The 26,595-nt window shown below is 51.8% G+C and overlaps 13 protein-coding genes across 13 annotated transcripts; 4 read left to right on the top strand and 9 right to left on the bottom strand.

Annotated features, from left to right (window-relative positions):
- Positions 1-714: 714 nt before the first annotated feature.
- On the bottom strand, positions 715-1,794 carry VTP21DRAFT_6047 (uncharacterized protein; the record flags this gene model as incomplete). Its single annotated transcript, XM_069396635.1, has 1 exon — positions 715-1,794. One exon carries the CDS (start codon positions 1,792-1,794, stop codon positions 715-717), a length of 1,080 nt encoding a protein of 359 aa, XP_069247316.1.
- Positions 1,795-3,032: 1,238 nt separating this feature from the next.
- On the top strand, positions 3,033-3,965 carry VTP21DRAFT_6046 (uncharacterized protein; the record flags this gene model as incomplete). The annotated part of the gene is made up of 1 exon (XM_069396634.1): positions 3,033-3,965. The coding sequence occupies one exon, from the start codon at positions 3,033-3,035 to the stop codon at positions 3,963-3,965; it is 933 nt and encodes a 310-aa protein (XP_069247315.1).
- Positions 3,966-4,555: 590 nt separating this feature from the next.
- VTP21DRAFT_6045 (uncharacterized protein) lies at positions 4,556-7,012 on the bottom strand (the record flags this gene model as incomplete). The annotated part of the gene is made up of 1 exon (XM_069396633.1): positions 4,556-7,012. The coding sequence occupies one exon, from the start codon at positions 7,010-7,012 to the stop codon at positions 4,556-4,558; it is 2,457 nt and encodes an 818-aa protein (XP_069247314.1).
- A 957-nt stretch (positions 7,013-7,969) lies between these two features.
- VTP21DRAFT_6044 (uncharacterized protein) lies at positions 7,970-8,839 on the bottom strand (the record flags this gene model as incomplete). Its single annotated transcript, XM_069396632.1, has 4 exons — positions 7,970-8,266; positions 8,331-8,551; positions 8,624-8,645; positions 8,717-8,839. 4 exons carry the CDS (start codon positions 8,837-8,839, stop codon positions 7,970-7,972), a joined length of 663 nt encoding a protein of 220 aa, XP_069247313.1.
- A 487-nt stretch (positions 8,840-9,326) lies between these two features.
- Positions 9,327-10,735, top strand: VTP21DRAFT_6043 (uncharacterized protein; the record flags this gene model as incomplete). The annotated part of the gene is made up of 5 exons (XM_069396631.1): positions 9,327-9,544; positions 9,623-9,772; positions 9,858-9,984; positions 10,076-10,259; positions 10,341-10,735. The coding sequence occupies 5 exons, from the start codon at positions 9,327-9,329 to the stop codon at positions 10,733-10,735; spliced, it is 1,074 nt and encodes a 357-aa protein (XP_069247312.1).
- A 455-nt stretch (positions 10,736-11,190) lies between these two features.
- On the top strand, positions 11,191-12,057 carry VTP21DRAFT_6042 (uncharacterized protein; the record flags this gene model as incomplete). The annotated part of the gene is made up of 1 exon (XM_069396630.1): positions 11,191-12,057. One exon carries the CDS (start codon positions 11,191-11,193, stop codon positions 12,055-12,057), a length of 867 nt encoding a protein of 288 aa, XP_069247311.1.
- A 576-nt stretch (positions 12,058-12,633) lies between these two features.
- Positions 12,634-14,323, bottom strand: VTP21DRAFT_6041 (uncharacterized protein; the record flags this gene model as incomplete). The annotated part of the gene is made up of 4 exons (XM_069396629.1): positions 12,634-13,144; positions 13,259-13,620; positions 13,700-13,813; positions 13,889-14,323. The coding sequence occupies 4 exons, from the start codon at positions 14,321-14,323 to the stop codon at positions 12,634-12,636; spliced, it is 1,422 nt and encodes a 473-aa protein (XP_069247310.1).
- A 713-nt stretch (positions 14,324-15,036) lies between these two features.
- Positions 15,037-15,576, top strand: VTP21DRAFT_6040 (uncharacterized protein; the record flags this gene model as incomplete). The annotated part of the gene is made up of 1 exon (XM_069396628.1): positions 15,037-15,576. One exon carries the CDS (start codon positions 15,037-15,039, stop codon positions 15,574-15,576), a length of 540 nt encoding a protein of 179 aa, XP_069247309.1.
- A 244-nt stretch (positions 15,577-15,820) lies between these two features.
- Positions 15,821-17,407, bottom strand: VTP21DRAFT_6039 (uncharacterized protein; the record flags this gene model as incomplete). Its single annotated transcript, XM_069396626.1, has 4 exons — positions 15,821-15,895; positions 15,997-16,839; positions 16,901-17,272; positions 17,354-17,407. The coding sequence occupies 4 exons, from the start codon at positions 17,405-17,407 to the stop codon at positions 15,821-15,823; spliced, it is 1,344 nt and encodes a 447-aa protein (XP_069247308.1).
- Positions 17,408-18,428: 1,021 nt separating this feature from the next.
- VTP21DRAFT_6038 (uncharacterized protein) lies at positions 18,429-19,589 on the bottom strand (the record flags this gene model as incomplete). Its single annotated transcript, XM_069396625.1, has 1 exon — positions 18,429-19,589. The coding sequence occupies one exon, from the start codon at positions 19,587-19,589 to the stop codon at positions 18,429-18,431; it is 1,161 nt and encodes a 386-aa protein (XP_069247307.1).
- Positions 19,590-19,967: 378 nt separating this feature from the next.
- On the bottom strand, positions 19,968-21,516 carry VTP21DRAFT_6037 (uncharacterized protein; the record flags this gene model as incomplete). Its single annotated transcript, XM_069396624.1, has 2 exons — positions 19,968-20,810; positions 20,971-21,516. 2 exons carry the CDS (start codon positions 21,514-21,516, stop codon positions 19,968-19,970), a joined length of 1,389 nt encoding a protein of 462 aa, XP_069247306.1.
- An 839-nt stretch (positions 21,517-22,355) lies between these two features.
- Positions 22,356-23,746, bottom strand: VTP21DRAFT_6036 (uncharacterized protein; the record flags this gene model as incomplete). Its single annotated transcript, XM_069396623.1, has 6 exons — positions 22,356-22,487; positions 22,555-23,022; positions 23,080-23,183; positions 23,252-23,332; positions 23,417-23,469; positions 23,631-23,746. 6 exons carry the CDS (start codon positions 23,744-23,746, stop codon positions 22,356-22,358), a joined length of 954 nt encoding a protein of 317 aa, XP_069247305.1.
- A 478-nt stretch (positions 23,747-24,224) lies between these two features.
- VTP21DRAFT_6035 (uncharacterized protein) lies at positions 24,225-26,432 on the bottom strand (the record flags this gene model as incomplete). Its single annotated transcript, XM_069396622.1, has 4 exons — positions 24,225-26,027; positions 26,092-26,174; positions 26,245-26,263; positions 26,391-26,432. The coding sequence occupies 4 exons, from the start codon at positions 26,430-26,432 to the stop codon at positions 24,225-24,227; spliced, it is 1,947 nt and encodes a 648-aa protein (XP_069247304.1).
- Positions 26,433-26,595: the final 163 nt, after the last annotated feature.

Raw genomic sequence — 26,595 nt, 5'->3', positions numbered from 1 at the left:
GTGGCAAAAAATAGAGAGACAAAACGCGACCTGGACAAGAGTAAACTAGCGCGACGCAAGTCGTGGTAAATGCTGGGGCCGTGGAAAAAGGTGTCACTCGATTTTTAAGACCACGAATTAACCGACTGGACCTTTTAAATAAGAAATCTTTACTCAACGTGGAGATTGTGATGACGTCGATCATCAGAAAAGTATCAGAATTTTGTGTGGTCTTCAAGTCCAATCATGATGCGGCATTTAATTCCTTTTTGGACAGATATCATAAACAATCAGACTTGGCAGACGAAATGACCCGTGACTACTTCTTCCTCGCAATATTTGTAACCAAAGGTTGATATCTTGAAATTGTCCCTCTTTCATTAGTCAACATTATTTTAACTAATCCGAGTATATCCACAGGACATATTGGGGAGTATATTTACCTAATATTATTGATATTTTTTCTTTTAAAAATAGCTAGTTTGCCAGTTTGTATTAAAATGGGGGCTTTCACCGTTTTATTTGTGGTAAAATAGAGCACTTTAGTGGAGAGTAAAACGTATTGATATCGCCTGAAGGAATGAATAGCTGCATGTATAATACACCGTGTAGCGAAGTCTCATATAATAATAGAGCGCGATGCGAAAGAAAATAAATAAATAAATAAATATTGCAGGATAGATCTTCTGAGGGGGAAATAAATAGAGTTATTCATTTCAAATAGAAAAGGGTAGTTTAGGAGGAGGAGGAGGATTGACTAGAAGATTCGGATACAGTGGTGACCGTTTTCCCGCCGTTGTTGTCGGTGGTAACTGATTTCTGCGATTTTCCTGACTCAGTTGAGACGGTCTTTTGTACAGAACCGTCCTTACCTTTAGACACGGTGGTTTTGGTCTTTGGCTTTTTGATCACGGTCTTAGTCACGGTGCGGGAGCCATTACCCTCGTCATCGCAGTTCTCCTCCTCAATAATAATCTTATTGCCATTCTTATCCTCAGACACTTTCTTCTCGCCGCCAGTGCCGGAAGAGGAGGTGGCCGTGGTGGTTCCAGTCTTCGTAGTGGTGCTTGTATTTTGGCCCTTTGCAGAAGTCTGCGACTCGGATTTAGCCTTGGAAACATCTTTGGCCTTTGTCTTGTCCGCGTTTTTGGATTCCACCTTGGTGTTGGTGTTGCCTTTACTCTTGGGTTCTGCCTTTGCGGTAGTGTTGCTCTTGATTCCGCCCTCCTTTGTGCTGGATTTGGTTCCAGTGCTCTTCGTAGCTTCCATGGACTTGGTGTCGGCGCCTCCAGTAGCCGTGGTTTCTTTCTTGGCGCCAGCCTCTGTTGCATTTTCTTTGGACGAAGCGTTCTTCGCCTTATTCTTTTGCTTTTTATCCTTGCCGCCCTTCTTCCCCTTCTTTTTCTTATTTTTGTTCTTCTTCTTGTTCTTCTTTTTACCCTTAGGCTTCGGGTTCTCCTTCTTGCCCGTGTTCTCAGTGGTCTGTTTTTTTCCCGTTTCAGCCGGTTTTGCTGCAACGCTTGTCTTCGTTGCCTCGGGCTTGGCTGAGCTGACCGGACTGCTAGGCTTTTCCGGTTTCTCCTTTTCGACTATGATGCCGTCCGTTCTCTTCATCAGCCCGGCATCTCCCATCACCTCAAATGGTCGTATTCCGTATTCGAACACATAGCCCGGAGTCATCCACTTCATATCCTTAGCAAGTTCACGGGCATGGGCGGCGGGGGCGGTCGTGCTTTCGGGCGCCGAGGGGACAGGGGCAGAGGTTGCGAGGGAAGCATAAAAGAAAAACAAAGTCGTGACAATAAGATTGACCATGATACTATGATGCCCAATGAGAATGAAATGAATGATGCAATATGGAAAATACACAAAAATGAATGTATATGAAGCCCTTCAACGATGGAGGGAGAGAAGTGAATAAAGAACAAAGATAGTGTGGAAATGGGAATAGGGGCTCCGAGAGCGACAGCGAAGTATATATATCTCAGTTGGTTTCCATGGTAATTTGCGATAAAAAAAACTTGGGCGAAAGTGTACTGGGAAGACGTGCAATTGACCCAGGGAAAAGACGGGTTTTCTCTTTTGGATGGATCTGGCCGGAATTTGCTGACTGGAGAGCAGCGGCGGGGAGCGAGTCCGGATAGGTGGTTTGGGTGACACTTCCCTGGCTTGTTCTCGGTTTTTTTCTAAGAGAGTTGAGCGGGGAAGCTGGTGCAATGGGGCGAGAGACCCGTGAAATTTTATTGCTTGTGAGAGTACGTGTATTTAAGATCGAATCTTTTCGGAATCAGCCCACGCTGAAATCACACGGCAACGTCGAGCTTCTAGGGTACTGCTTGCGATCGTCTCTGTGGTGTCAAGAGGTATTCTCATGCGAACCTGTTCGAGTATAACAAACAATCGAACCGCATGGAAGGGGGGAAGCGAGACACAGTGGCCCTGAGCGCCTCACAGATGATGGAGAAACTGTGCGCGCTTTCTATTTTTTCCCGCTGCGCTATAAGGTGCAACCCTGAGCAAAATGAGCTGCCGTACCACGCAGCAGCATCATTAGGGAGATACCGGCAATAAAACAATTATTAGAAGGCGTGGTACGACGTGATCGAGCGAAGCATTCTGCCGAGGCTATTTGTGCCAGAATGGTGAAATAGAAGCTTGCGTCTGTATTGAGGCCGAACAAAATAGGCTTGTTCCTCCCTAATTACGCGGGAGACACCAAAGGGAGGTTTATGGTGAATATTGACTCAACCAAATTGTGTGCAAATATCAAATTAATTGAAACATTGTCAATCGGGGCTCGTGCAACGCTCAGTTCGCCTCTGTGACTGGCTTCCCAGACTCGAGATCTAATGTTAGGTTGATGAACTATTTTCGCGTTCCGAAAAGGCGCTCATCGATAGCCCAAGACGTGAGTTTAAAGATGGTTTGAAACGTATATAAGCGCTTGCTCCCCCCTCCCCCTTTCCTTCAACCATCAATCATCCTCTGTACCCTCTCTCTTATTCCCCCTCTATATCTTAATATTATAATCCTCCCTCCCCCTCGTTATAATAATGCGTCTCCTTGCTGTCACAATTGCTCTGGCCTCCACCCTTTGCGTGGTTCGCGCCTCGCGTCTCCCCGTCTCTATTCCCATCACTGATTCCCTCGTCGACCCGCTCGTCGCTCCCCTCGATGTCCTTCCCGTCACCTCCGCCCTCGAGCCCCAGTTCACCCACCAAAATCTAGTGCGCCGCACCATCCCCGTTGGCATCATCAAGGGCGCCCTCCAGTCTCCCCTCTCCATCCTCGAATCCTTCGGCGTGAAGGAGCCCACCGCAGTCGCGAACAAGTGCATTCCTGACACCGCCAGCATGCTCAAGACCGCCATCGGCGTCTCCGGAAAGATCTCCGCCGATGTGTGCATCGATACCTTTGGAACCGTGGGTGTCTCCGTCGGCAAGCTCTTGGCCGCCTCCGCCGGACTCGTCGCTGGCATCGATGTGAACGCCATCCTCAACATTGGTGCCGACATCGGTGCCACCGTCGGAAAGATCTGCGGTAAAGTGATCGGTGAGGTGGGCGGCGACATCTCCGCCGCCGTCCAAGCCAAGATCAAGGCCGATGTGGATGCTGCGCTTAAGATTGCCGTCAACAACGCCTGCAAGGGCAAGAGCGAGACCGAAATCATTGCTATTAAGAAGGTCGTGAAGCTGGTGACGGATCTGGTCGTCAAGGTGTGCGTGGATGCCACGGCCAAGGTCAAGGTCGAGATCGGTGGCAAAATCAAGGGCGGAGCCAAGGTCGACGCCGGTGGCAAAGTCAATGTCGGCGGCGATGTAAAGGTTGGTGGCGGTGGCAAGGTCAACGTCGGCGGTGGCGGCAAAGTAGTGGTTGGCGGAGGTGGCAAGGTCGTCATTGGCGGCGGAGCAGAGAAAGGCTGCAAGAAGGGACGCAAGAGCCGCAAACACCGCAAGCCTAAGAAGAAGTGCGATTGCGACGAATAAGGGCCCAAACCCCATCCCTCTCATTTTCTCGTCACTAATTCCAAAAAAAATTCCGGATATCCTAATGTCTATCTCCTCACACCCCATACTTTTTAATATTTATATATATATACATTTATATATATAATTCATACTTACAGCAACTGTAATATTTCTTTCTTTTTCCTGGTCGCGCTTGTCTTTGAACGCGCACATTCATTTTCGCCCTCCCCAGCGTTCAAACCATTTAATGTCTTTTTCACCGCCGAAACCTGGGTTAGTCACGCTGTTAATAAACAATGATTTTCTTGCAACACATGCTAGATCTATACTACTTGTATTATTCCTTTTTAGAAGAAGAGAGAGAAAAAAAAAAAAGAAAAAATAAACGAAAAAATGGCATATCTCAGTATATGAGTAGTAAATTTGAAAGAGAAAAAAAAACGATAAAAAAACCTAGAAAAAAAAAATAGATTATAATATATATTATCATGCACACACCACCACAAAACATTTTATTCAACTAGTGTATACAAAAGTGAAGAAGCAAAAGTAAAAAGTAAAGAAAAAAGAGAGAGGAGGAGAAAAAAAAATGAAATAAAAAAAATCAACTACAAATTAGTCAAAACTACATCATCCCTTCCTTCGCGACTTAGAGGCATCATGTTCATGGCCATGCCATTTTCGCTTCCAAACATGGATGCGGAGCCTTCAGCACCCTCCTGAGCTACAAACTTCATCTCGTCCGGCTGCTGTTGCTGGTGCGCCTCTTCTCTCGTTTGGGGCGGTGGCTGCAGCATCATTTGTTGGACGGCTAATCGCTCCAGGAAAAGCTGCTGTCGCTGTTTCTCCAGCTCTCTTCGCTCCATCTCCACAATGGTTTCGAGCTCTTCAAACTGTTGCATTTTCAGCTCAAGTTTCCGAAGCTGAGCCTCCACTGCGGAATTCACCAGGCGTTGCACCTCGCGCTCCTCGTGGGTCGACAATGTCATTGCCTTGGCTGCGGCAGCGCCCAATGCAGCGGCAGCAGCTCGCTCGAGGGTGGAGCGCTCATCCTTGTTGAGGTTCTCTCCTGCCCCCTTTTCGGTTGTCTCCGTCGGCTTCTCGCTTCCGGCGTCACCCTTGCCGGCGCCTTGATCCACCTCCATTGCATCCTCCGTCTTCACCTCCAGGGCCGCCTCGTCTCCGCCCTTGTCCTTGCCTCCCTTTTCTAGTTCTTTCTCCTTCTCGCCCTTGTTCTCCTTGTCCTTCTCGTCCCCTTCCTCATTCTCATTCGCTTCACCCTTTTCCCCCTCCTTTGTCTCGGCACCTCCCTTCTCCTTTCTACTTTTAAGGAGCTCCGTCGTCATCTCCTTCATGGCCGACTGCGCAGCAGCGGCTGCCACCGATGGATTCACCACACTGGCCAAAAACGCTACTACGCTCATGACAGGGTTGTCTGCCTGGCTGTAGGGTGGCTTGCCGCCTCCTCCAGTCGCGGTTGGCACGGCAACGGCCGGGATGTAGGGGTCCTCAATGGGAAGCTGCAAAAAGTGGAGAATGCACTGCTCGCGCGTCCGTGTCCCAACATGTTCCGCCACCGCATTCCAATCGTCGTCATACATTTCCAGCCCCTCGAGCAGAAGCAGCGTCTCTTTGTCGCTCCACTCATCGGTTGTCGCGTGCTTGTAGGCCATCTCTTCCAGCTTTACAAAGTCGCCACTTGACATGGTAGAGGGGAATCGACCATCGTTGAAGCAATTCGGGCATAGATCGAGGCTCTTCACCTTGGTGCTGTGGAAACGAACGCGTGAACAATCGGTTCCGCAAGTGAAGCAGTAGTGGTGAGCGCCCGACCCCTGCTGCTGCTTTTTATCCTCACCTGTAGTGGGAGTGGTGGCGGAAGTGGTCGTCGATCCGTTCACCCGAGCAGAGCCATCTGTGGGATAGATGCTCTTACGCATTTCGAGGTTGGCCTCTACCTTGCTTCCCGACTTCATCTCTCCGGCCGGGGGGCCACTTGGACCCCCTGATGAATCCCCAGGCATAGGGCTTGCGCTGAAGGCGGAAGGGCCAGGCGGCTTGCCCATATGCCCGTGTTGCGGGGCCGGTGCTGCAGGATAGTTGGGGCGGAATGGCTGTAGTCCCCGGGGGGTATCCGCCGTTATCCGGTAGTGCCCAGTGAAGGGCGGGCCTATGGTGCTGGGCCTTGTCTCAGGATCCACCTGGTAGTTGATCAATCCCCACTGCTCCAGGAACGCATGTACTCTAATGATGGCGCATACATCTCCAGCCAAGTTCCTCCGACAAGCAGTCACCGTCAAGTACTCCTGCGGGTTGAGTCGGTAGGTGTTAATCATGAAGTCGCGATAATCTTTATAGACCGCAGGCGTCTTGGATGGGTTACGCCCATTAAAAAATTCAGGCAGCGATTTTCGCTCAATATTGTGGATCCGGGCCATATCGAACCATGCAGCATACGAAGGGATAATTGTTTCGTGAGCTTGTTCAGAGAGGTATCTCTTGGCCCGCTCTTCAAGTTGTTGGAGATCAGAGGCCGGCTCGTCCTGCTTTTCTTCCCCTCCAACCTCTTTCGGCTCTCTCTGCGCCTCACCAGCGGCAGCAGCATCCTCCCGATGGAATGCTTCTCCACCCTCCCCTCCCTCCAGCTTCTGCTCCGCTTGAACATCCTCACCCTCCCCTTCACCCTCCTCATCACCTTCCCCTTCGTCTTCCTCCTCCTCCTCCCCCTCCTCCTCTTCGTCTTCCTCCTCTTCCTCATTACCTTCCTCCTCTTCCTCCTCCTCAGCTCCTTCACCTTCAATTCCCTCCATATCCTCTCCCCTTCTATGTGGTGATTCACCCTCCTCCATAGCGCCAAATTCCTCTGGATTGGATGGAAGATCGATCTGTTGCTCGCTCAAATGAGATTCACCGCCAGATTGTTGTAGATGTGAGGGCGATTGCGTTTGGAGTGTAAGCTCCTCATCAGTGCGCTGCCGCTTGGGCGAAAGAGAAGGATCATCACCCAGATCGCGTTTACGGCCATTGTTCCAATGCTGACCGTCGTCCTGGTTGCCGGATTCCATTGCAAGTGTGTATTTTCAAAATTTTATGAAATGTAATGAAAGTGAAACCTGTAGGGCAGAAAAGATGTATACCAATGTATACACTTTACAGAATAAAACCAAAAAATAGTGAGATAAACGGGGGGGCAATCGTAACAGTGCACACGCCAAGGCTCTCTTAAGACAATAATCACTTGGATCTTCAAGATTTCTGTTGTGCACACCGCCGTCTTTTTTTTTACTATTGCGTTTTTTCGCGCAAATTTCTACTCTTGCCCTCGAATTTTGTTGTCGCGAATGAAAATTGTCGAGGGCAGGTAAACTTCGGAGAGCTCTTTAGCAATCATAGTGCGAAGAGCTTTGGGAAGTGAATTCTGAATAAAAATAAAGCCTTGCATTAGACTCATTCATTTTAATATTCAGTGCACTATTTCCTTTGACAAAATATAGCATAATACTCTTAGGGGGTTCAAAAGGTCTTTCTGACCATGGTTGCCATATTATTATTGATCTATTGAATAGGCTCCAAAAAGCATACAAGAATGTTTAGAGCACACAAGAAGGAGCAGGGTTCGGTAGCAAATTCAGAACCAAAATTCGGTGATGTTCCTATAACCGCGTTTAGTTAGTTACCCCTCTCTAATATGATTCATTTTTATCATCAAGCCATCCATTCCGACTACGGCACCGCAGAGCCAACCTTTTTTTGGAGGGTCCTCCATACTTGCGATCCTCCTGGGGAAATCAACCAGAAGCCGGGATGAATCCGCGTCCAAGCTCAGGGACTTTTAAGGGTGCGTGGCTTCACTTCATCTAAAGGCTTGCACAAGAGTGGGTCGGATCGCCATAAAAATTGGCCTCCAATTTAGGTGGAAGTCCATTCCAATTGACCGGTGATATTCAGCATAAGGGCAACTTTATTAATCGGGGTGGCATATTAAACGAAAGTAAATAAATAAGACGGATGCGTGAGAGAACCTAAACCAGCTTTCTCTTTATGAAGAAAGATCTTAGGTGTCTCAGCTGCCACGTCATGGTCATGATCAATACCCCGATTTGCGACAGAGACCACCACACCACTCTATTATTTGCGCGCTCAGACATATCGCGGAAGTGTGTTTCTCGAACACGAAGGTAGCTCTGTTCACGGTGCGCTTCGAGTACACGCGCATTCAATTCTTGTAGGGCTTCATAAAGGGCACCGAGATTATCATTATGGGAATCCTGGTCATCTTTGTGAATTGGATCTGCGAGAGTTAGGTCCAGATGAAGCCGCTATCAAAGGGAAAAGAGGGGATTAGGGCGGGGAATGCTAACAGCTGTGCAAGAAAAAGCATACCACTCGCTCTGTATTCCACCAGGATGATGTGTTGGTGGATAAACATACGTAATGCTCCACTGAATCCGTGGTCGTGAATGTGAATCTTCCAGCGTGTGCTCCTTTAATAAAAGAGAGATGATGGTCATCGTCTTGCTCCTCTATCTTAATATCAATTCCGAGGGAAGCGTCTTCGATGAATTTTTGTTGAGTTTGCGACCAAACTTCAGCTTTATAAACCCCTGAATTTTTGAAAATAAAGGCAAATTAAATAAGAGAGGGAGGATGAGGGTGGGAAAGCAGATTGTATTTACCCACAACCAGTGTGTCTTTGGGCTAAATTGGGGAGCAGCATTGGTTAATGATGGGGCCATCTAAATAGATCATCCGGGGCCATTTGCACTTACCAGATCTTCCATGAAGCACTTTTCTTCCCCTTCTTCCAGATAAAAGTAGAGGCCGTTCGCGCCCAGCGCAAACACGACTAGGAAGGCCATTGTGAACCAAGCCAGTGGTTTATATTGAGCCATTTCTAGTGACTAAGGATGAATGAGGGTAAGTATAGGGTATAAGAGGGGATAGGGTTCGGATGGGCGAGCTAGCGAGAATAAGAAGGGAACCTCTAGGCTAACCTTAATCCACTTTTTCTAACGCGGTCAGGGTTGCAGAGGTTTTAGAAGGCTGGGCTGACGTCACGATTCGGAATGAGGCTGGGCATCGGAGTTCCTTGGTTTGTCCATCGTCGCTCTCGGAGCTCTAGTAAGAAAAAATACAAGTGGTGTGTGTATGCTTTGGATTTTTTTGGACAGTGAAGAAAAAGAGAAGTGTTCCTGTGATGAAAGAGAACGCAGTATAAGAGGATCATCAAAGAAAAAGGCACAAATAGAATCCCTCATCTCGTCATAGCGTCCATTGCTTCTTACTATTTGCACTCCACTCCTACTACAACAACCTGCACCCCATATAATCTTTTGTTCTTTCCTCCACTTCTCTCCTTCCTCCCAGCATTGTAGCCTTATGAATCCCTCACTCCAATTCACCCGCCCTCGCTCCTCTTCGAATTCCTCCATTGCATCCAGCACCGACCTGTGGGACAACAACGATGCCAGCTCTACCTGCGGAGGGCTTTCTCCCAATCTGGAGCTCCTCGATCATGACACGCTAGATCCCTCTCCGCCCGGATCGCGCTTGAATAGACGTAACAGCACAAACAAATTCGTGCGAACCCTGTACAAGTAAGTTGTATGGTAAAGTGCGTGGGAGTGCTCATGGAGGGTTTGGAAGTCTAATGGGCCCGGCCAACTGCTTGATAGAATGCTGAATGATCCCAATAATCAACATGTGATTCGGTGGAGCAGCAGCGGCAAGTCCTTCATCTTCTACAACAATCGAGAGTTCAGTGAACTTTTGAGCAAGAACTTCAAACATGGGAACTTCAATTCTTTTCTGCGGCAGCTCAACATGTAAGTGATCCTTGGGGGGGGGGGGGGGTGTAGAGGAGGGGGTTGGCGCTGGTTGGCTAACCCAGTATCCTCCTTTTGGATATAGGTATAAATTCAGCAAGGTGAACAAGTCGGCTCGGAGCGGCCAGCGCCCTGATGAAGAGATATGGGAATACATGAACGAAGAGTTTCTACGGGATCAGCCGGATCTTATTATGGGCATTCGCCGAAAGGTACGTGGGCGCGGTTTCGCGCTAGTCGCCGCGACCGCCTCTGGCCTATTCGAGCGTGCACTCATTGCAATTTTTTTTTCCTATGTTGTAGCCGGGGGAGGCCAAGATCCAGCGGGATGAGTCGCAACAGATCACCAAGTTTTGCGGCGACCTACTGCAGCAGTTGCAGGAAACGCGGCACGACGTGAATGAAATTGCTCGGCGGCAGAACATCATCGTCGATCAGATTAAGACGATGACGACATGCCTGGCCAATCTTGTACAGTTGATTACGCGTGAGTTGAGTGGATGTTTTTTTTCTAGTAGGAGCTGCGGTGGTTAGGAACAGTGAAGCTTATTGTTATTGTGCTGTATAGAGCAATCGGCCCCCGCCGAATTGCAGCCGGACACCTTCTTGGCAAACATCGGGCGCCCTCACATCGTGGTCACCTCGGCGGCAGAGGACTTGAAGACGGAGGAGATGGACGTGTTGGCTGCGGTGCCTCAGGAGATGCTGGGCGAGAGTTCAGCGGGCTTCAACGGCGTTGGGGGTGCGGGGCGAGAGCAGCCGGGCGGGATGTTTTCCTCCCTGCCGGCCACCGCCACCACCACCGCCGCCGCCGCCGCCCCCTTAGGCATCCACGCCGAAGCAAGAATAGACGGCAACCACGATATGTTTCCCTACAGCCAGCTCCTGGCCCACCCTATGTTCAACAGCACCAGCCAAGACCACAAGATGCCGCACGGGACCGACCAGCCAAACTTCTTCTAGCCTCTAGCCACACTCTATATAACATATATATTATCAATACATATATATATATACAGCTTAGTGTTTCTATGTATACCTTGCTTCTGGCGCCTCGCCGACGCCAGTCCTCCCCCGTGACTCTTGTGTTTTATATTCTTGTCGTTTCTCTTATCCTGTCGCCCCCTCGCCCGCCCTGCTCCTATTTAAGACCCGAAGGATAAAATATAATTTTAGCTTCCAAGCCGAGAAGCTTGTTCCCAGAGCTTGGTCGCACAGCCATTACCGCAGTAGTACGCGCTCTTTGGCGAAACCTTAATTTGATTAGCGGGCGGCCTGTTCCCCGCTAGCTTGCCTCGTCAGCTTCGTCCTCCTAGCGCTTTCTCCCCTGCCTCTCCCCCCTCAGCCCTGCTCCCTCTCCTCCCAGCCGCCCTCGCCCCCCTTCCTGTCTTTCATCTCGACTCGAGCTCAACGCAGCCATGCTGAAATCCGCCCTCATCACTCTTCTCATCGCCGCCGCAGCCTCCCTCGCAAGTGGGATGACCTGGGCGTTCACCGAGCCGGTGGCTACCACCGTTTACTCTGCGGGCCAGAGCGTCACGCTGAAGTGGAAAATCGATCCGCTCACCGGCATCTCCACAATGCTCCCGCCGAAGGTCCAGATTCAGCTGCTGAAGAACGGCACGCTGCTCACCCCGCTGTTCCTCAACGTCGATGGGGCGATGTCGCAGCTTCAGTGGGCCATCCCCCCTCAGGTTCCTCCGGACAACTCCTACCAGCTGAGAATCGGAACCGGCGAAACCGACTGGAGCTACTCGGCTCGCTTCACCATCCAGCCATTCGGGGTGACCGCCCCCTTGATCCAGTACACCACGCTCAACTTCATCAACGGCCCCGCGCCCACTCCTGGAGCCCCGCAGCCACTCGCGGGCATTGCAAATGCCCCTCAGCCAAATGGCAATCCATTCTTCACGGCCAAGGTGAAGCGCGGTATCCAATCCTCGGCTGCCTCTTCGGCATCCTCCGCTGTGAAGGGTAGCTCCACGCTCGTCCAAACCGCGTCCGCCAGTACCGCCGCCGCGGGCTCCTCTATCGCTGGAGGCTCGTCGATCGCGGCCTCTTCTTCCGCCGTTGCCTCGTCCTCAGCTAAGGTGTCCAGCGCAAGCGCTGCTTCCGCGTCCGTCTCCAAGGCATCCGCCTCTGCTTCTGGCGCGGCCCCGGCTCAATCGGCCTCCGGCGCGGCTAAACCTCCGGCCCCTGCATCTGGGGCTGCTGCTGCATCCGCGCTGTCCGGCGCTCCTCTCGCCCTCACTGCTTTCATGGGCGCGCTCGTTATCCTCTTCTAACGTGTATTTCCTTCGTTGACCCGACTAATGCTTTATTTATCTCTTATTTATACAAACTAATGTTTTCCCCCCACACGTTGACGTTGGCGAATACATTCGATGCTTTGCTTTATTTTTGTTTTATTTCCAGCCCTTCCATTTACCCTTTCTAGCGGTTATGGCAAAGGCCCCAGACTAATAATGAAAGAGGGGAAAGTCCCCAACGCCATGCATGCCGGCCAGGATTGAAATACTAGACTGCAAAGCCCATCCGGGAGGGAGCGGCTCCCTAAACTCGATTCGAAACCAACCGCATTTATTTTCCAAATACACAGAGAAAAATAGTCACGAAGAATATGCAGTCGGTTAGGGGCGGCCGCGGTCGCTCGGCCAAGAGTCCATCCTACATCCACCTGGCTGTACCAGCGAGGGGTCAGCCCACGGCAAAACAAAAACATATATATATTATATTATCTTATATAAGGCTGAAGATGGGTGAGGAAAACCTAAAAGAAAAAGGGGGGATCGTTCGATGTCAATCTAAACGGTTTGCCCAACCTACACATCCACGATCGGGACGCAACGAAGGGCGAAGCCCTAGAATTTTAATGCCTGCATGGTCTTTCCATGCACAATGGCCATCCAGTCCGTGTTGACTTTGCTCCAGTTCAGCTGGTTGACCTCCGCCTCGGCCGTGTAGGCGAACACCGGGTCGGTGATAAGGCGCGTCGTGTTTCGCCCCGAGCCCCCGCCCCTGCCCGTGTCGCCCGTCGCGGAGCTCGAGCCCCCCACCGAGGTTTCCGCCCCTGGCTGAGCGCCCCCCACCGCCAAGTCCCACACCAGCACCTGCGCGTCCTCTCCCCCCGACACCACCAAATTCTTCAAATGCGGCGCCCAGCCGCAGCAGTTGACGCTGGCCCCGTGGCCGCGCAGCTCAGCATAGGGCACGCCCGGCACGCGAATGTCGAAAATCTGGATCGAGCTCGAGTCCATATGGAACGTGCTGACATGGTGGGGCTCCTGCCGGTTGAAGGCCAGTCGCAGGAGCGGCGTGGGCTTATCAGGGGGGTTGGGCGTCTCATAGATGATGGTGGAATGCTCGAGCGATCTAGCAAAACACAGCGGGCGGATTCGCCGTGAGTGCGCCATCGCAACGATAGAGCCCTGGACCGCCAAGGGCGGCCCCCCGTATACGGGACCAAGGAAGAAAATGGCTCCTTACCTCAAGTCAAATAAGCGCACGCTCCCATCCGCCCCCACACTCGCAAACACATTGGCGTGATGCGTCATGAACGCAACATCGTACACCTCGCGATCATGAGCTATCAGCTGGGTCTTTGCCTGCTGAGTCTCCACATTCCAAGCCGTGCATGTTGTGTCGATGCTGCACGTGACGACGAGGGATGGGTCGGCGTCGCACCAGTCAAAGGAGGTGAGGGGGGCGGAGAAATCGGCCTTGGTGTTCGTGAGGCGAGCCCTGAGGGTGAGCTTGTGGGAAGAGGAGCGATCTTCCGGAGTGTGAAGCTCCCACAGTCGGAGGCAGTCGGAAGTGGTGGCCAAGAGGTCCGTTGTCCTTGCACCGCCCTAGAAATGAAGTAGAACACAAGAGCGATAAGAGCCAACCGAGGGCAGCAAAAGAAAGCGACATTGCTCTATCCCTTACTTTGTTCGGTTCCCATAATACCTTTGTTAGCGGGTATCCGTGGTCCGCTTCCGCTATGGGCACGAAATCGCTGTGGTAGCGTGCCCCCTCCTCGGCAAGCTGGACGATTTGCAACTAAGCCGGGAACTGTTTAGCATCTCAACAAACCCCGCCAATTCCATGGCGGTATTGGAACGCACGTCATCTTACTTTGTTATTGAATTCCTCCACCAAGCTTCCAATGGCAATTCGCCAGCTCTCTTCTCCTCCTCGATTCGACCAGTCCAGGCCATAGATGGGCCAGGGCGCCTCATATCTTAGCATGTGTCTTCTTTCCCCTCCACCGACCTTCCCTCCCCCCACCCCTCCCCCGCCACTATAAGCTGGCATCTGTGCGGGTGACGGATTGGCGCTGTAGAGAGGAGGATGTCGCTGGTGAGGGTTGAGATGGTAGGGGAGCGTGGGCTCGTCCGAGTGCGAGCCTAGAGCCGGAACGGAGGATGAAGCAGACGTGGTAGGTTGGGAGATGGAGGAGCGGGAAGGGGGAGGGAAGGCGCCCGGGGGTACTGGGGAGGCAGTGGGGCGCGTTTCGTAGAGAGGATTGGTAGAATAAGAGCCTGGCATGCCCACCGGTGGGTTGGTCATGTCCTGAAACAATCAAGGTCTAGGCACGAGGGCTAGAAGCTAGCAAGAAGATGGATCGACAGAGATTTTCCAGTGGAAAGAACAGGCGAGTCTCCGGCCAATTCACTTCGTCTCTTCGACATCTCTTGAGAAAAATGCTCTTCGAATCCAACCAAGAGGAGTTTGAAACCACAATCTAAGCCACCGACAAGCAGCGCCTCTCAAGTCAAATGGCCGCCTCTCCCCCCTGTGGGACTGGCACGTTCTGGCCATAAGGGCTAGGTCGGGGGGCGGCTGTGCTCATCGACGGAGGGAAGATCGCAGCGTTAGGATGGAGACCGAAGTCCCGTAACGATTTTGGATCGATTGGTTGATATGGGGGAGGGGGGTCGCCTAACCTTTTCTTTCCCATTTTAATTTCTGTTGGAATTTAGGGATTTCAAGGAGAACTGGTATGCATCCGGCCCAATATTCCTCGCCTCTCCAACAAGAATCCCCCGACCGAGGAGAGCCCAAGGCCAGGAATGCTATACATTTCTCGTGGAGTATTTAAGGCTTTCCATCCGCCCCGCCCCCCTTTCCGCCCGGCCATTTGTATCCTCTCTGCTTCCTAGTCCCTTGGTTTGCTTTTCCTTCATTTGGGCCTATTTATCTCCCCCAGATATAGCCTTTTTTCTTCTTGCACCACCTCTTTCTCTCACTTGGGCTTTACCGTGCATTGAGCATCCTCCATCATGAAGCTTTCCCTCACCACCGTTGCGCTGCTGGTTGCCGGCGCCGTTTGTGTGCAAGCGCAAGACTTCGAGGCGGTTCTGCGGACGCATAGCTGTGTCCAGGGTTGCAAGGGCGACGACGTGTCAGACTGTTACCAGGACTGCGTTCAGCGGTATTTCATTGCCGCGGGCCCCTCCCCTCAAGCACAAACCTCGCAAACCGCCACCGCGACCACTGGCACCGCCAGCGCCGTGAGCGCCACCTCCGCCGTCAGCGACGGCGTCACCGCCCTCGTCACCACCGCGTCCGAATCGGCGACCGCAAGTGCGACCACCGCCTCGGAGTCCCTGATCACCGCGGCGTCCGAAACCCAGTCCGCCAGCTCCACTAGCGTGTCGAGCTCCATGTCGATCCCCACCCTGCCCACGCTGTCGACCAACCCCATTTTCACCACCAGCACCAGACCCACCTCCACCATCAGACCAGCGGGCAGCGGCAGTTCGCTCAAGGTGGGCGGGCTGTTGGGAGCCGCGGCGGTCGGCGCAGCCATTTTGCTCTAAATAAAAGATTTCCTCTTCGTAGCATCCATCCAAAGATTCTCTGCCAATTCTACCTTGTCTCTGTTGTTGTTGTTTTTTTTTTCTTCTTCCATTGTCTATGCTCCATTATATTCATGGGAAGTATTTTCTCACCCATCTCTCCATATCTTCTTTGCAAACACTTTTTCTCTCTCTTTCTTTTTGAAGTATTAGAATTTTTCTTATTGATAATAAAGCAAAAAGAGATGATATGAACTACGCATGATTATAGTTTGGCCGATTTCCGCACCAGGACGGAGCGCAAATGGGAGAAGGTCTCAAAGCTGTATTTCCCATCACCCTAGCAGAGCAAAGAGAAAAGGGGGAGGGAGGGGAGATAGGAGAGGGTTAGCAAGAGGAGTGTAGAGTCAAATCAACGCATTAGGCCTTGCTGGCACTTACCCGATAGTTCCCAATTCCACTCTCTCCCACTCCCCCGAATGGCAGCGCATCACACCAGAATTGCACTAGCACCCGGTTGGCAACGAAACCGCCGCTCTGCGTGCGAGACTTCACGTAGTCGATGGTGCTCTCATTGTTTGAAAAGCAATAGACGGCGAGGGGATGCGGATGTTTGCGCACAAACTCCACCGCCTCTTGCACGTTTTGCACGGGCACGATCGGGAGGATGGGCCCGAAGATTTCTTCCTGCATGATCGGATCCTCCGCGTCCTTGGTCACGACGACGGTCGGCTCTATGAATCGCTTGCTACGGTTGAGCACTTTCCCGCCTATCACAATGTCGCCACGCGTCGACTGGATTAGCTTCTCCAGGCGGTCATAATGGCGGTCGGCCACAATTCGCGCGTACTTGCTCTCGGCGTCGTCGTGATGAGGCTCTCCCCACGCCTTCTGGATCGCCCCGCGCAGCTCAGCAACCACCCTCTCCACCATACTCTGCGGGCATAGCACATAGTCGGGGGCAATGCAAATCTGGCCTGCATTCTCGAATTTTCCCCAAGCAAGTTGTTGGGCCGCGTCCGCAAGATCCACCTCGGAGTCGATGATGAACGGGGATTTGCCGCCTAGTTCGAGCGTGACCGGCGTCAGATGCTTAGCGGCGGCGGAGTAGATGATGCGGCCAACCGCGGGGCCGCCGGTGTAGAAGATGTGGTCGAACTTTTGCTCTAGGAGCACGGTGGTCTCGCGGGGCCCACCACTAACCACTTGGACCACCCGGGGGTCGAGGTAACGCGAGAGAAGCTCATGCAAGAGCTTGGCAGTTTTGGGGGCCACCTCAGAAGGCTAAGGTTACAGTTAGCATAGGGCTAGAAAACAAGGGCGCAGTGGGCTGCGGTGGACTCGCCTTTAGGACAACGCAGTTCCCTGCCGCAATCGCGCCGGCCAACGGGCCCAGCGAGAGTACGAACGGGTAATTCCAAGCTCCTATCACAAGGACCACGCCTTTAGGCTCTCTTCGCAAAGCGTATGTCTCTTCGTCCTTTTGCCCCACGATCTCTTCCTTGGTCCACTCCTCGAGCTTTTCGCACATGGACTTGATGTCCTTCACCACTAGAAGAGCATCCGTGGCAAATTTGTTGAAATCAGCTCGAGACGCCGCCTCCAGCTCTTTGTAGTTATCCTTAATGAGACTCGCAAGCGCACTGAGCTGGGAAATACGAGTGCTAATTGGGGACGCGATTCCGGCCCGGAACGAGGCATGGAGATCCGCAACAATCTAAGCGAGCGGTGGCAAAATAGAGAAGGATGAATATCTACGACTGAAGAACAGAGGGGCCGCCATGTTCGAAGGCCTTACTTTGGGGATAGTGTCGACTGGCGTGTAGAAGTCACTCATTGTGTTCCAAAGCATGGGTATTGGCAGAATGCACCGGTGTTCCTTATAATGATGGCCGCGCCTTATATAAGTTAGCAGGAGCACCGAAGAGGTAAGCGGAAATGATTAGAGTTTTTATCTCCATACTTTTCCCGACAAATTGGTCATCGTTTTTTTCCTGATTTTGGGGGGCCCGCCGCCGTTGCTGAAACAAATCTACACTCACGCTCTATTGGGACTCTGGGTTCAATCCGGATGTCTAATAGCTGGGTTAGCTTAAGCTTGACGACAGCCCAAGGCACGTGCACTCGCGCCAAATACGAAAAAGAAGTTTCTCGAGGATGGCTAGACGTCATCATGGCCGGGTAAAGGGGCTGCATGGTGACTGGAAGACGGGAATTGTCATGGATGCTTCGGGCTACTTTCTCGCTCATCCCAGCGCACCCCACCTCCAAAAGACACCAGCTTGACGAGCTCAGCTTCCCCTTGCTGGTGTAAGGCTATCTTGTAATCGTAAGGGTATTTCATGATTTGTAATATATATAATCTTTACGCATATTATATGCTCAGGCGTAATGTGTAGAGAGGGCGGCACAATGGCGGGCGAAGGCAGTGTAACCCGTCGAGACTTTTAAGATGGCTACACATGCCGTGCATCATCCGAAAAAGGCTGCTTTTCCCCTGGTATCTTCGGACGGTGGAGATCCCGTCTCAAACTCCAAAATAAAGCGAGGGTAATCGAGAAACAGGCGAGAGAGGCTATGCATGCGCGTTGGATGGGTTTCCAGCGGAATGCATTGCACAGCAACCGCGCAATAACCACTAGGGCCGGTGCATCAGGAGAGCCAAGCATTTCGACAAGAAGAGAATCCTGGAGAGCCCTGAGGGGGGCATGGTATCGTTCTGATAATATATTAACAAATCAATAAGAGCGGTGAAAGCAAGCGCAAAACGGGAAATAGCAACAAAATTAGCCAAGAAAAATCTAAAGCAGGTACGCTCATAACAATATTGACAATGAAAACAACCAATGTTCGGTTCCCCTGACAACCCCTCGTCAATCCTCTAGCCGCTCCACTGCTTCCTCAAATATCTCCTCCACCAACCATCGGAAATCCACGCCGACTCGCCCAAGCGACACGGCGCAGTACACCAATTGTGTGTGCAAGGAAGCCAGTGCTCCCCTCTCCTTGATCAGAGGTACCCATTCCCTTAGGATTCGGTCCAGTTCACTGACGCCCCGCGTCACATAGTCCGAGAGAACCCATCCCCCCTCGGCGGCGGCAAAAAGTGAGCGAAATTGCGCCAGCGTGTCGAAAAATATCTCTCTAAAGGTGTCCACGTACTTCTTTACGTAGCGTGCTGGGTCCCGCTTCTCCGGATTGAGCTTCGAAAGCGCCTCGCTGAGATAGGAGTCCCTGGATTTGAGGAAGAGCAGACGCAGCTCGTCCTCAGCAAAGACATCCATGCGGCGAAGGTACCCCACGACTCGGATGCAGGTTGGGAGTTTGATGGGCTCTTGGAGCAGCGTGACGAGCTGCGCCATCATTCGTGTACAGCTGTTGGCCACCTGCTCGGCAACGCGAGCGACGACTGGCCCCGGGTAGCGGAGTGTGAGACGCTGGGTGTGTGCATGGAGATCCATAGCTTCAGCATAATAGCCATTGCGCACGCAAGTGTCCATCAGCTGCGGGATTTCCAGGATATCGAGGAGGGCGGAGTGAGATTCGAGGACAAGGGACAGCCGCCGCCGCTCGCGAACAATACTCTCCACCCCCTTGGAGAAGATGGACAGCTGCTCTTCTAGCAATGGAATGTCCTTGATCACCCCCTGGACGTGCGAGTTCATCTGCTCCAAGGCGTGAGCCGTCTCAACCCTAGCATCATACGCCTCGATGAAGGCTTTATGCTCATCTAATGCAAGGCGCGTAAGATTGCTCTGGATGTCCTCCATTTTTTCACTTAAATGCAGAGGCTCTGCTTTGAGTGCCTCTAGTGAGAGCGATGTAAGACGATTGAGATAGCCATGGAGCTCAGTATCTTCGGAGGGAGAGGAGGAAAGAGTGAGGCCGCGTTGAACAAGTAGCGAGAGTAAAGCATCATGATCCGCGGCGGTAGAGGATGGAATGATGACATCGTCGGCAGAAGTGACATCGAAGGAGGAGCGTGGAGTGTCGAGGGATTGGCGCGTCAATGTGTCTGCTGCTGGATCGTCCATGTTCACTCTGTCCGATCGAGTCGGTGTTGGTATTGAGAGAAACGGAATTTCATCATTTTAAATCTAAGCCCCTCCCTCAAACTCGGCAGTCCATCCCGACTCTAAGAAATTGATTTTATCCGCTTTCAGAGGGCTTTAGGTAGAAATAGTGGAGGAGGGGTGAGGGGGATAAATAATACAGTTTTTCTTTGAAAAACAAAAGGATGGGAGCGCGAAATAAAACAAGACCAAAAGGGCGAAGGCAGAGAGACTAAGTATCGCCATTCTAAAGAAGAAAAATCAAAACCAATACATAAATTAAATACAAAGAGGTAATATGAAATATAAGAAAACACACATTCCACTCCAAAGCTCTCCCCGTTCAAGCATTGGGGCGAACTAGCGGAGCTGTCTTCTCTTCTTGTCGTACTTGCTGCTCAAGAGCCTTCGCATGGCCATGTCCAATACTCCACTTCGGAGCAAAAGCACGGAGAAGAACTGCGCCAGCTCGCCCAGGATACGCTCGCGGAAGAGCACCATCAACGCGATCCAATAAATAGCCCCATAGCCACGCAACGAGAGTCTCCATAGTAGCCGCACAATAGCGGTGGTGCTGCGGGTAATATGGGCCAGGGTGAAGAGGAGGGTACGCAGGCGACGGCGGGTGGCGGAGAGGGGTTGGCGGTTGTAGAGGTAGGGCGAGACGGCGTAGTATCTTCCCGAAAGAGCGTGTTTGGTTTCGATGATCCGCGGGGAGATCTGCGGGGACGGCGAGGAGGTGAAGAGGCCAAACGAGAGAACCCGCGAGATCTCCTGGAGAAACGAGGCAAGGAGCGACGTCTCGAGGGTCGCGGAGGCGGCGGATGCAGGGGTGACGACCAAGGCCTCCTTCTCTTCGGGGGGCCGGAGCGGCACATTTCCATTGGCTTTCACCGCGGCGGCTGCGGCAGGGTCGTAGGGTTTCTTACCAAAGCGGGTCAAGAGCTCGTCGCGCGCGTAGTCAAACACGTAGTCGTCCTTGCCGCCCATCGACACGAGCAGGTTTTTCTCGTCGATAAAATCGTAGATTTCCGCCGTGCCGACGAATCGAATGCGGCTCCGAGCCTCCTCGGGAAGCACCGACTTCATGATCTGCCACACTCCGGAGAACATCCAGTTGAAGTTAAGCACGAAGATGGTCCCGATGCAGCTGGGAAAATGTCGAGAGAACACCTCGAATAAGTAGCGCCCCAGATCCATTTCCTATCCGAAAGATACCATAGATCAGGTCAGTAAGGCGCTCGGAAAAATTCGTAATATGGCACCGAAAAAGTCAAAGAAAAAACAAACAGCATCCTCCTCACAGACACCTTCGGTATCGTGGAAGAGCACGCGAGAGCAAAAGAGGCTCAAAGGCACTTACCGGCGTAAACACCCCCACTCCTTTCAGATCCACCAATGCCACGCAATGCAATATCAAGACATCGCCTTCCTCCAGATTCTGCTCTTGCGTGTATGCCCATGTGATTCGTCTCTGCATTTCCGCTCCAAACACAATGTTCTTCTTAATCTCATCCGTGGGCACTTCCTTCAATATTCTGGCATACTTCCGCACATCCACCACTCCGATCGGTCGGCCCATCTTGTCCTTTCCGTGGAAATAGAAGAGGCCATGCGTGAGCACATGCAGATCTTCCGTTCCAATCATGTCGATCTGCTCGGTGATACGCCATTCGAGGGTCGATTGCAGTTTGGCTAGAGCCTTATCCTCGTCGTATTTGGCGCGTTTGTAGAAGCGAAATATGTGTAATCGGTCGGAAACATAGTCTCGCAAACGCTCGGCGTGGGTTGGGGTCAAGGAGAATTTTTGCACGAGCTCCGGGATGTGGGAAAGAAGGCGTTGCTGAAGCGATTCGATTTCCTGCTGCCGTGCAAGGTACTCTTTTGTGTAGGCTTTGATGGTTTCCATGCTCGACGGGAAACAGAGGATAGATGAGAGGGAAAGCAGGGAGAGGGTGAGGGAAATTTGGCGTGCGTGTGCTAGCTCAACTTATGCCAATCTCTTCAGGCTCCCTTTTAGTCAACCTAGTTAAGTTCGGGCACAACGAAAGCTTAAAGGGATTCTGCATGTGATAGCAACCGGTTGGGGGCTTAGCATTGGCCCTTTATCTCCATTAGCACACCAACCAAATCGACCGATCTCCTCGAATCAGCCCCCCCGCACAGGAATCCTAAGGGTTCTTTTCTTTCCCGCACCAAGGCGCTGAAATCAAGCTTAGGGTGCGCTGTATGCAGCTGCGAATCTTCGGTGGCAACACTATGATCTGTTCCAAGATGGAAGCGTTAATAATAGAAAGACGGCTGCCAATCGAAACCTCTGTCAGGTGAAATTAAAACGGAACCCCACTGTGGAGAAAACGTCACGTCACGCTCCCGCGTTGACCAGCAAATATCAAACAATCAAAAAATCAAAAACAACCCTTTCAAAATGCCCTCCAAATAAGCAGCGAATAATCCGCTACGTGTCCCCCATCCTATTCGCCCTCCCTGCCCTCCCGAAAGTGGCGTACTCCCTCTACTGCAGCTTGGCGGCGGCTCGAATTCGGATTGAGAGGCAAAAGGGAAGAGGAACGAGTACAAGCCGACGTTTATTTCTAAGAGGGATAAACACAGGGTTCAAGATAGGGAAAAGACACCAGATAAACTATAAGAATAGAGCAATGCAAGATATATATTTGAATATATATATATATATACTGGGCGATAATATCACATACAAAGAAGACAAGGTAACAAAATACAGTTTGCTCAATAATAATACTGCTGTGAATAGGGTGACGACGTATGCCCCTCATCCCCCAGGAGCTCCTTGATCTCCCACACATTTTGTTTGCTGCCCACGGAGAACTCCAGATCCTCCTTAGTGATCGAATCCCAATACTTGCGATGAAGAAAATCAGGGATCAATATTCGGATCATGTCAAGAGCTGGCAAGAATTGGATTTACCTTGTACACCATCATCACCGCTAATAGGTTGCAAATCGTCCCAAAGAAGAACCCATCGATATAGTGTTTGGCCACATCGCAGATTCTCACTGAGAACGCGAACAACGTCACCTGGCCGATGACGAAAAAGACCACGCCGAAACTAATATCGCCTAGCGGCCAGCGGTCATCCAGGGTGTTCACAACCAGCACGACCTGGCTGACGACATAGATGAGCACCAGCAGGGCATTCAGCGGGAAGAAAATGAGCCATAGAATCGTCGGGGTGGTTGGGTTAAAGGGCCCGATTCGGTTGAAGGTCGCAATGGCGATAAAGGTGGTCACACAGAAGATGAAGAGTGAGGTGAGCCGCAGGGACCAGAGGGATGCGGGAGTGCCATCCTCGGCGAACTGAAAGCCCACGAATCCGTTGAGCATAAGAAGCCAGAAGGTGGTTGTGATGAGGCCGATGTGGACGGCGGTGAAGTACTTGAGAGGAGAAGCAATTAGCTAAATTACCAAAGAGGAGAAAGGAGAAAAGCTTACAGGATAGACGTTGGAGGCCGTGGGAATGATGCCAGAAACGAGCAGCATTTCGAGAAATGAAGTTACCATGTACAAATAGAAGAACATGACTATCTCCTTTCGTCCTGATCCCGAGTGAATTAGAATAAGCGAGACGAAAATGGAGTGCAACAAGACATGAACAAGGACTTACCGACAGCCGTGTATTTTGATTTGATGTGGTAGATCATGATGGACGTCATAATTAGCGAGATGAAGTGAATTATCAAAGTTGCTAAGGAGGAATTCCAGAAAGTTTGCAAATACATTTTGTATCAGAACAAGTTCCATCTCAGAGCGGCAAAGGTCCAATAGTTACCTGGCTGAAAAATGAGAGTATTGGCGAGTTCTACATTACGAGAATAGCATGTTCTATAAATGCAATGCAAAAGTAATGAAAGACTAGATTAGCCCAGCGAATTAAATGGGAATTGGGGGAATCGGGAGAATGTAAGTCCAGGCCCATCCCGTATTCCAATGCTCAAGGGCTATCGGAACCGATTCTCTCACTCGGGATCTAGAGCAACACTTACGCTTCCACTCCGTCAATACGATTTGTCCCAGGAGACGGTTGCCCGATAAGGGGGCAGAGAGGAAGAGAGACTACCTCACATACACCGTCAAATTTGCCAAACTGAAAGACGGACATCGTCAAGTTAATTCTTTGGCTCTTCTAGTGGGAATAGCGATGCTGAAGACAATCTTGAAGTGGGATGCAAGAGAATGCAAGCAATGCAAGGGAATTCAGCAGGTCGGGAGACTAAGGAAGATGGGAAGGGGGATTGTGCTTTAGAACTTGCCAAATTTTCAAGGACGGGGAACCTCTCGTCGTATTTCTGGATCAGAAAAATCGAAATTAATTTGACCCCCATTTTTCGTACTCAGACGGCTTCCCTCAACAACTTACCGATATGAACATGATCGTGTTTATTTTGAAACAGGACCCGCGCACACAAAAACTCTAAAAACACATTGTGGCAGAGGAGAGAAAACGAAAAGAGAATCCAAGAAATAAAAATAGAAGAGAGTGGGGAAGAGAGAGAGGAGAGAAAGAGAAAAAAGGGGAGAGAGCGCGAGAAGATATGGGTGTTTATTATTATTAGTGTATTTTTAAGCTGCGGGACGGCTTAGTAGACACGCTTCACGGGGGGAACCGACTTGCACTCGTTCTCATCCAGGGTTGCGGAGGTGACGCCGCGATATGCCAGCTTAACCTCGCCGGTCTTCTGATCCTGCCACGAGAGCGTATGCTTCATCCAGTTGGCATCGTCTCTCTCCTTGTAGTCCTCGCGGGCATGTGCACCGCGGGACTCCTTTCGTGCGGCGGCCGAGTACATCGTCTGCACCGCACAGGTCAACAGATTGGTAAGCTCCCAGGTCTCGATCAGGTCCGAGTTCCAGATCATGGAGCGGTCGGTGACGCGAACGTCGTCGAAGGACTTCCACACCTCGTCGATGCGGGTGCATCCCTCGTCCAGGGATTCCTGGGTGCGGAACACGGCGGCATCGGACTGCATCACCTTCTGCATCTTGAGGCGGATGTCGGCCGTGGGCTTGGATCCGTCGGCGTTGCGGAGTTGGTCCAAGCGTGCAATCGTGTCGGCGCCGGCATCTCCGGCCAGAGGCTTGTGGGGAGTGCCCGGGGTGAGCGTATCGCGGATGTGGTGTGCGCAGGCGCGGCCGAACACCACGATGTCGAGGAGCGAGTTCGCGCCGAGGCGGTTGGCGCCATGAACGGACACGCATGCGGCCTCACCGGCAGCATACAGCCCAGGCACAATCTTGTCCTGCCCGTTCTCGTCCACCGTCAACACTTCGCCCGTGTACCGCGTCGGAATTCCACCCATGTTGTAGTGCACGGTCGGCAGCACGGGGATGGGCTCCTTGGTCACGTCAACGCCCGCAAAAATGGCGGCGGTCTCGGAAATTCCTGGCAAACGCTCGCGAAGAACCTCGGCCGGAAGATGCGAGAGCTGCAGATAGATATGGTCGGCCTCAGGGCCCACTCCGCGACCCTCGCGGATCTCCATCGTCATGGACCGAGACACGACATCTCTCGAGGCAAGATCCTTGGCAGTGGGGGCATACCGCTCCATGAAGCGTTCGCCCTGCGAGTTCAGCAGGTAACCACCCTCTCCACGGGCCCCCTCCGTGATCAGACAGCCTGCGCCATAGATGCCGGTCGGATGGAATTGCACAAACTCCAAATCCTGCAGAGGCAGGCCGGCACGCGCCACCATAGCGTTTCCGTCACCAGTGCAAGTGTGGGCAGAGGTGCACGAGAAGTACGCACGTCCATAGCCACCCGTCGCAAGCACAGTCTTGTGGGCACGGAAGCGGTGGAGGGTTCCGTCCTCCTGATTCAGTGCAATCACTCCGCGGCACTCGCCGTCCTCCATCAGGAGATCGAGCGCGAAGAATTCAATGAAGAAGTTGGTGTTGTGTCGCAGCGATTGCCCATAGAGAGTGTGGAGCAGGGCGTGTCCCGTACGGTCCGCAACTGCAGCGCACCGATAAGCCTGGCCGCCCTTTCCGAACTCCAAGCTCTGACCACCGAAAGCGCGCTGATAGATCTTACCCTCCTCGGTTCTGGAGAAGGGGACACCGTAGTGCTCCAACTCAATGACCGTTCGAGGTGCTTCACGGCACATATAGTGAATGGCATCCTGATCGCCGAGCCAATCGCTACCCTTGACCGTGTCGTACATATGCCAGCGCCAGTCATCTTTGGTCATGTTGCCAAGGGCAGCATTGATTCCGCCCTGGGCGGCAACTGTGTGAGAGCGCGTAGGGAAGAGTTTTGAGATGCAGGCGGTGTTGAATCCTGCCTCGGCAAGACCGAAGGCGGCACGCAATCCTGCACCACCTGCACCCACGACAATAGCATCGTATGTATGATCGATAACGGGGTACTTATTGGATACCGATGGCTACACAGCAAGGCATTAATATAGAGGGATGAACATGAAGAGCTAAATGAGGTTGCATGCTTACTGGGGCTTCCTTAGCACGCAAGGGTTCCGAGGACATAATCTTCATTGCGGCAGGGGAGGCATGGAATGAGCGAACGCGGAAGCCTAGGTCAATATAGGACGCGTCAGTATAGCTTCACGGGTACATGGCAAAGGAACATGAAGAGAAACTCACCTTGGGCGGCGCCGTGTTTCTGTGATTTGAGAATGAAGCCAATGAGAAAATAAGAATATGAAAGAATTAGAAAGGTTTAGTTTGCAGAAAATAGCGTCTCGGGTGAACACTAAAGTCAAGCTTGGCAGTGGGTGCCCGCCCCTTACCAGAAATCTCGATCCCGAGCGTGTCTTTAAAACTTGCCACATGTTGTTTTTATTCCCGAGAAAACGAGGAGAGAAAAATGTTCAATGTGGGTGATCCCGGAAGAGAATGAGTAAGAGATGCTTTTTGTTGTCCCGCTTACACTTTGCAATTTTACACCCGGTCTTTACGTCGAAAGGTGACGTCATCAGAAGATCAGAATATAGA

This window comes from Calcarisporiella thermophila (assembly GCF_041956535.1).
Source record: "Calcarisporiella thermophila strain CBS 279.70 unplaced genomic scaffold VTP21scaffold_25, whole genome shotgun sequence".
Lineage (NCBI taxonomy): Eukaryota > Fungi > Calcarisporiellomycota > Calcarisporiellomycetes > Calcarisporiellales > Calcarisporiellaceae > Calcarisporiella > Calcarisporiella thermophila.
This window is presented reverse-complemented; position numbering and strand designations above follow the sequence as displayed.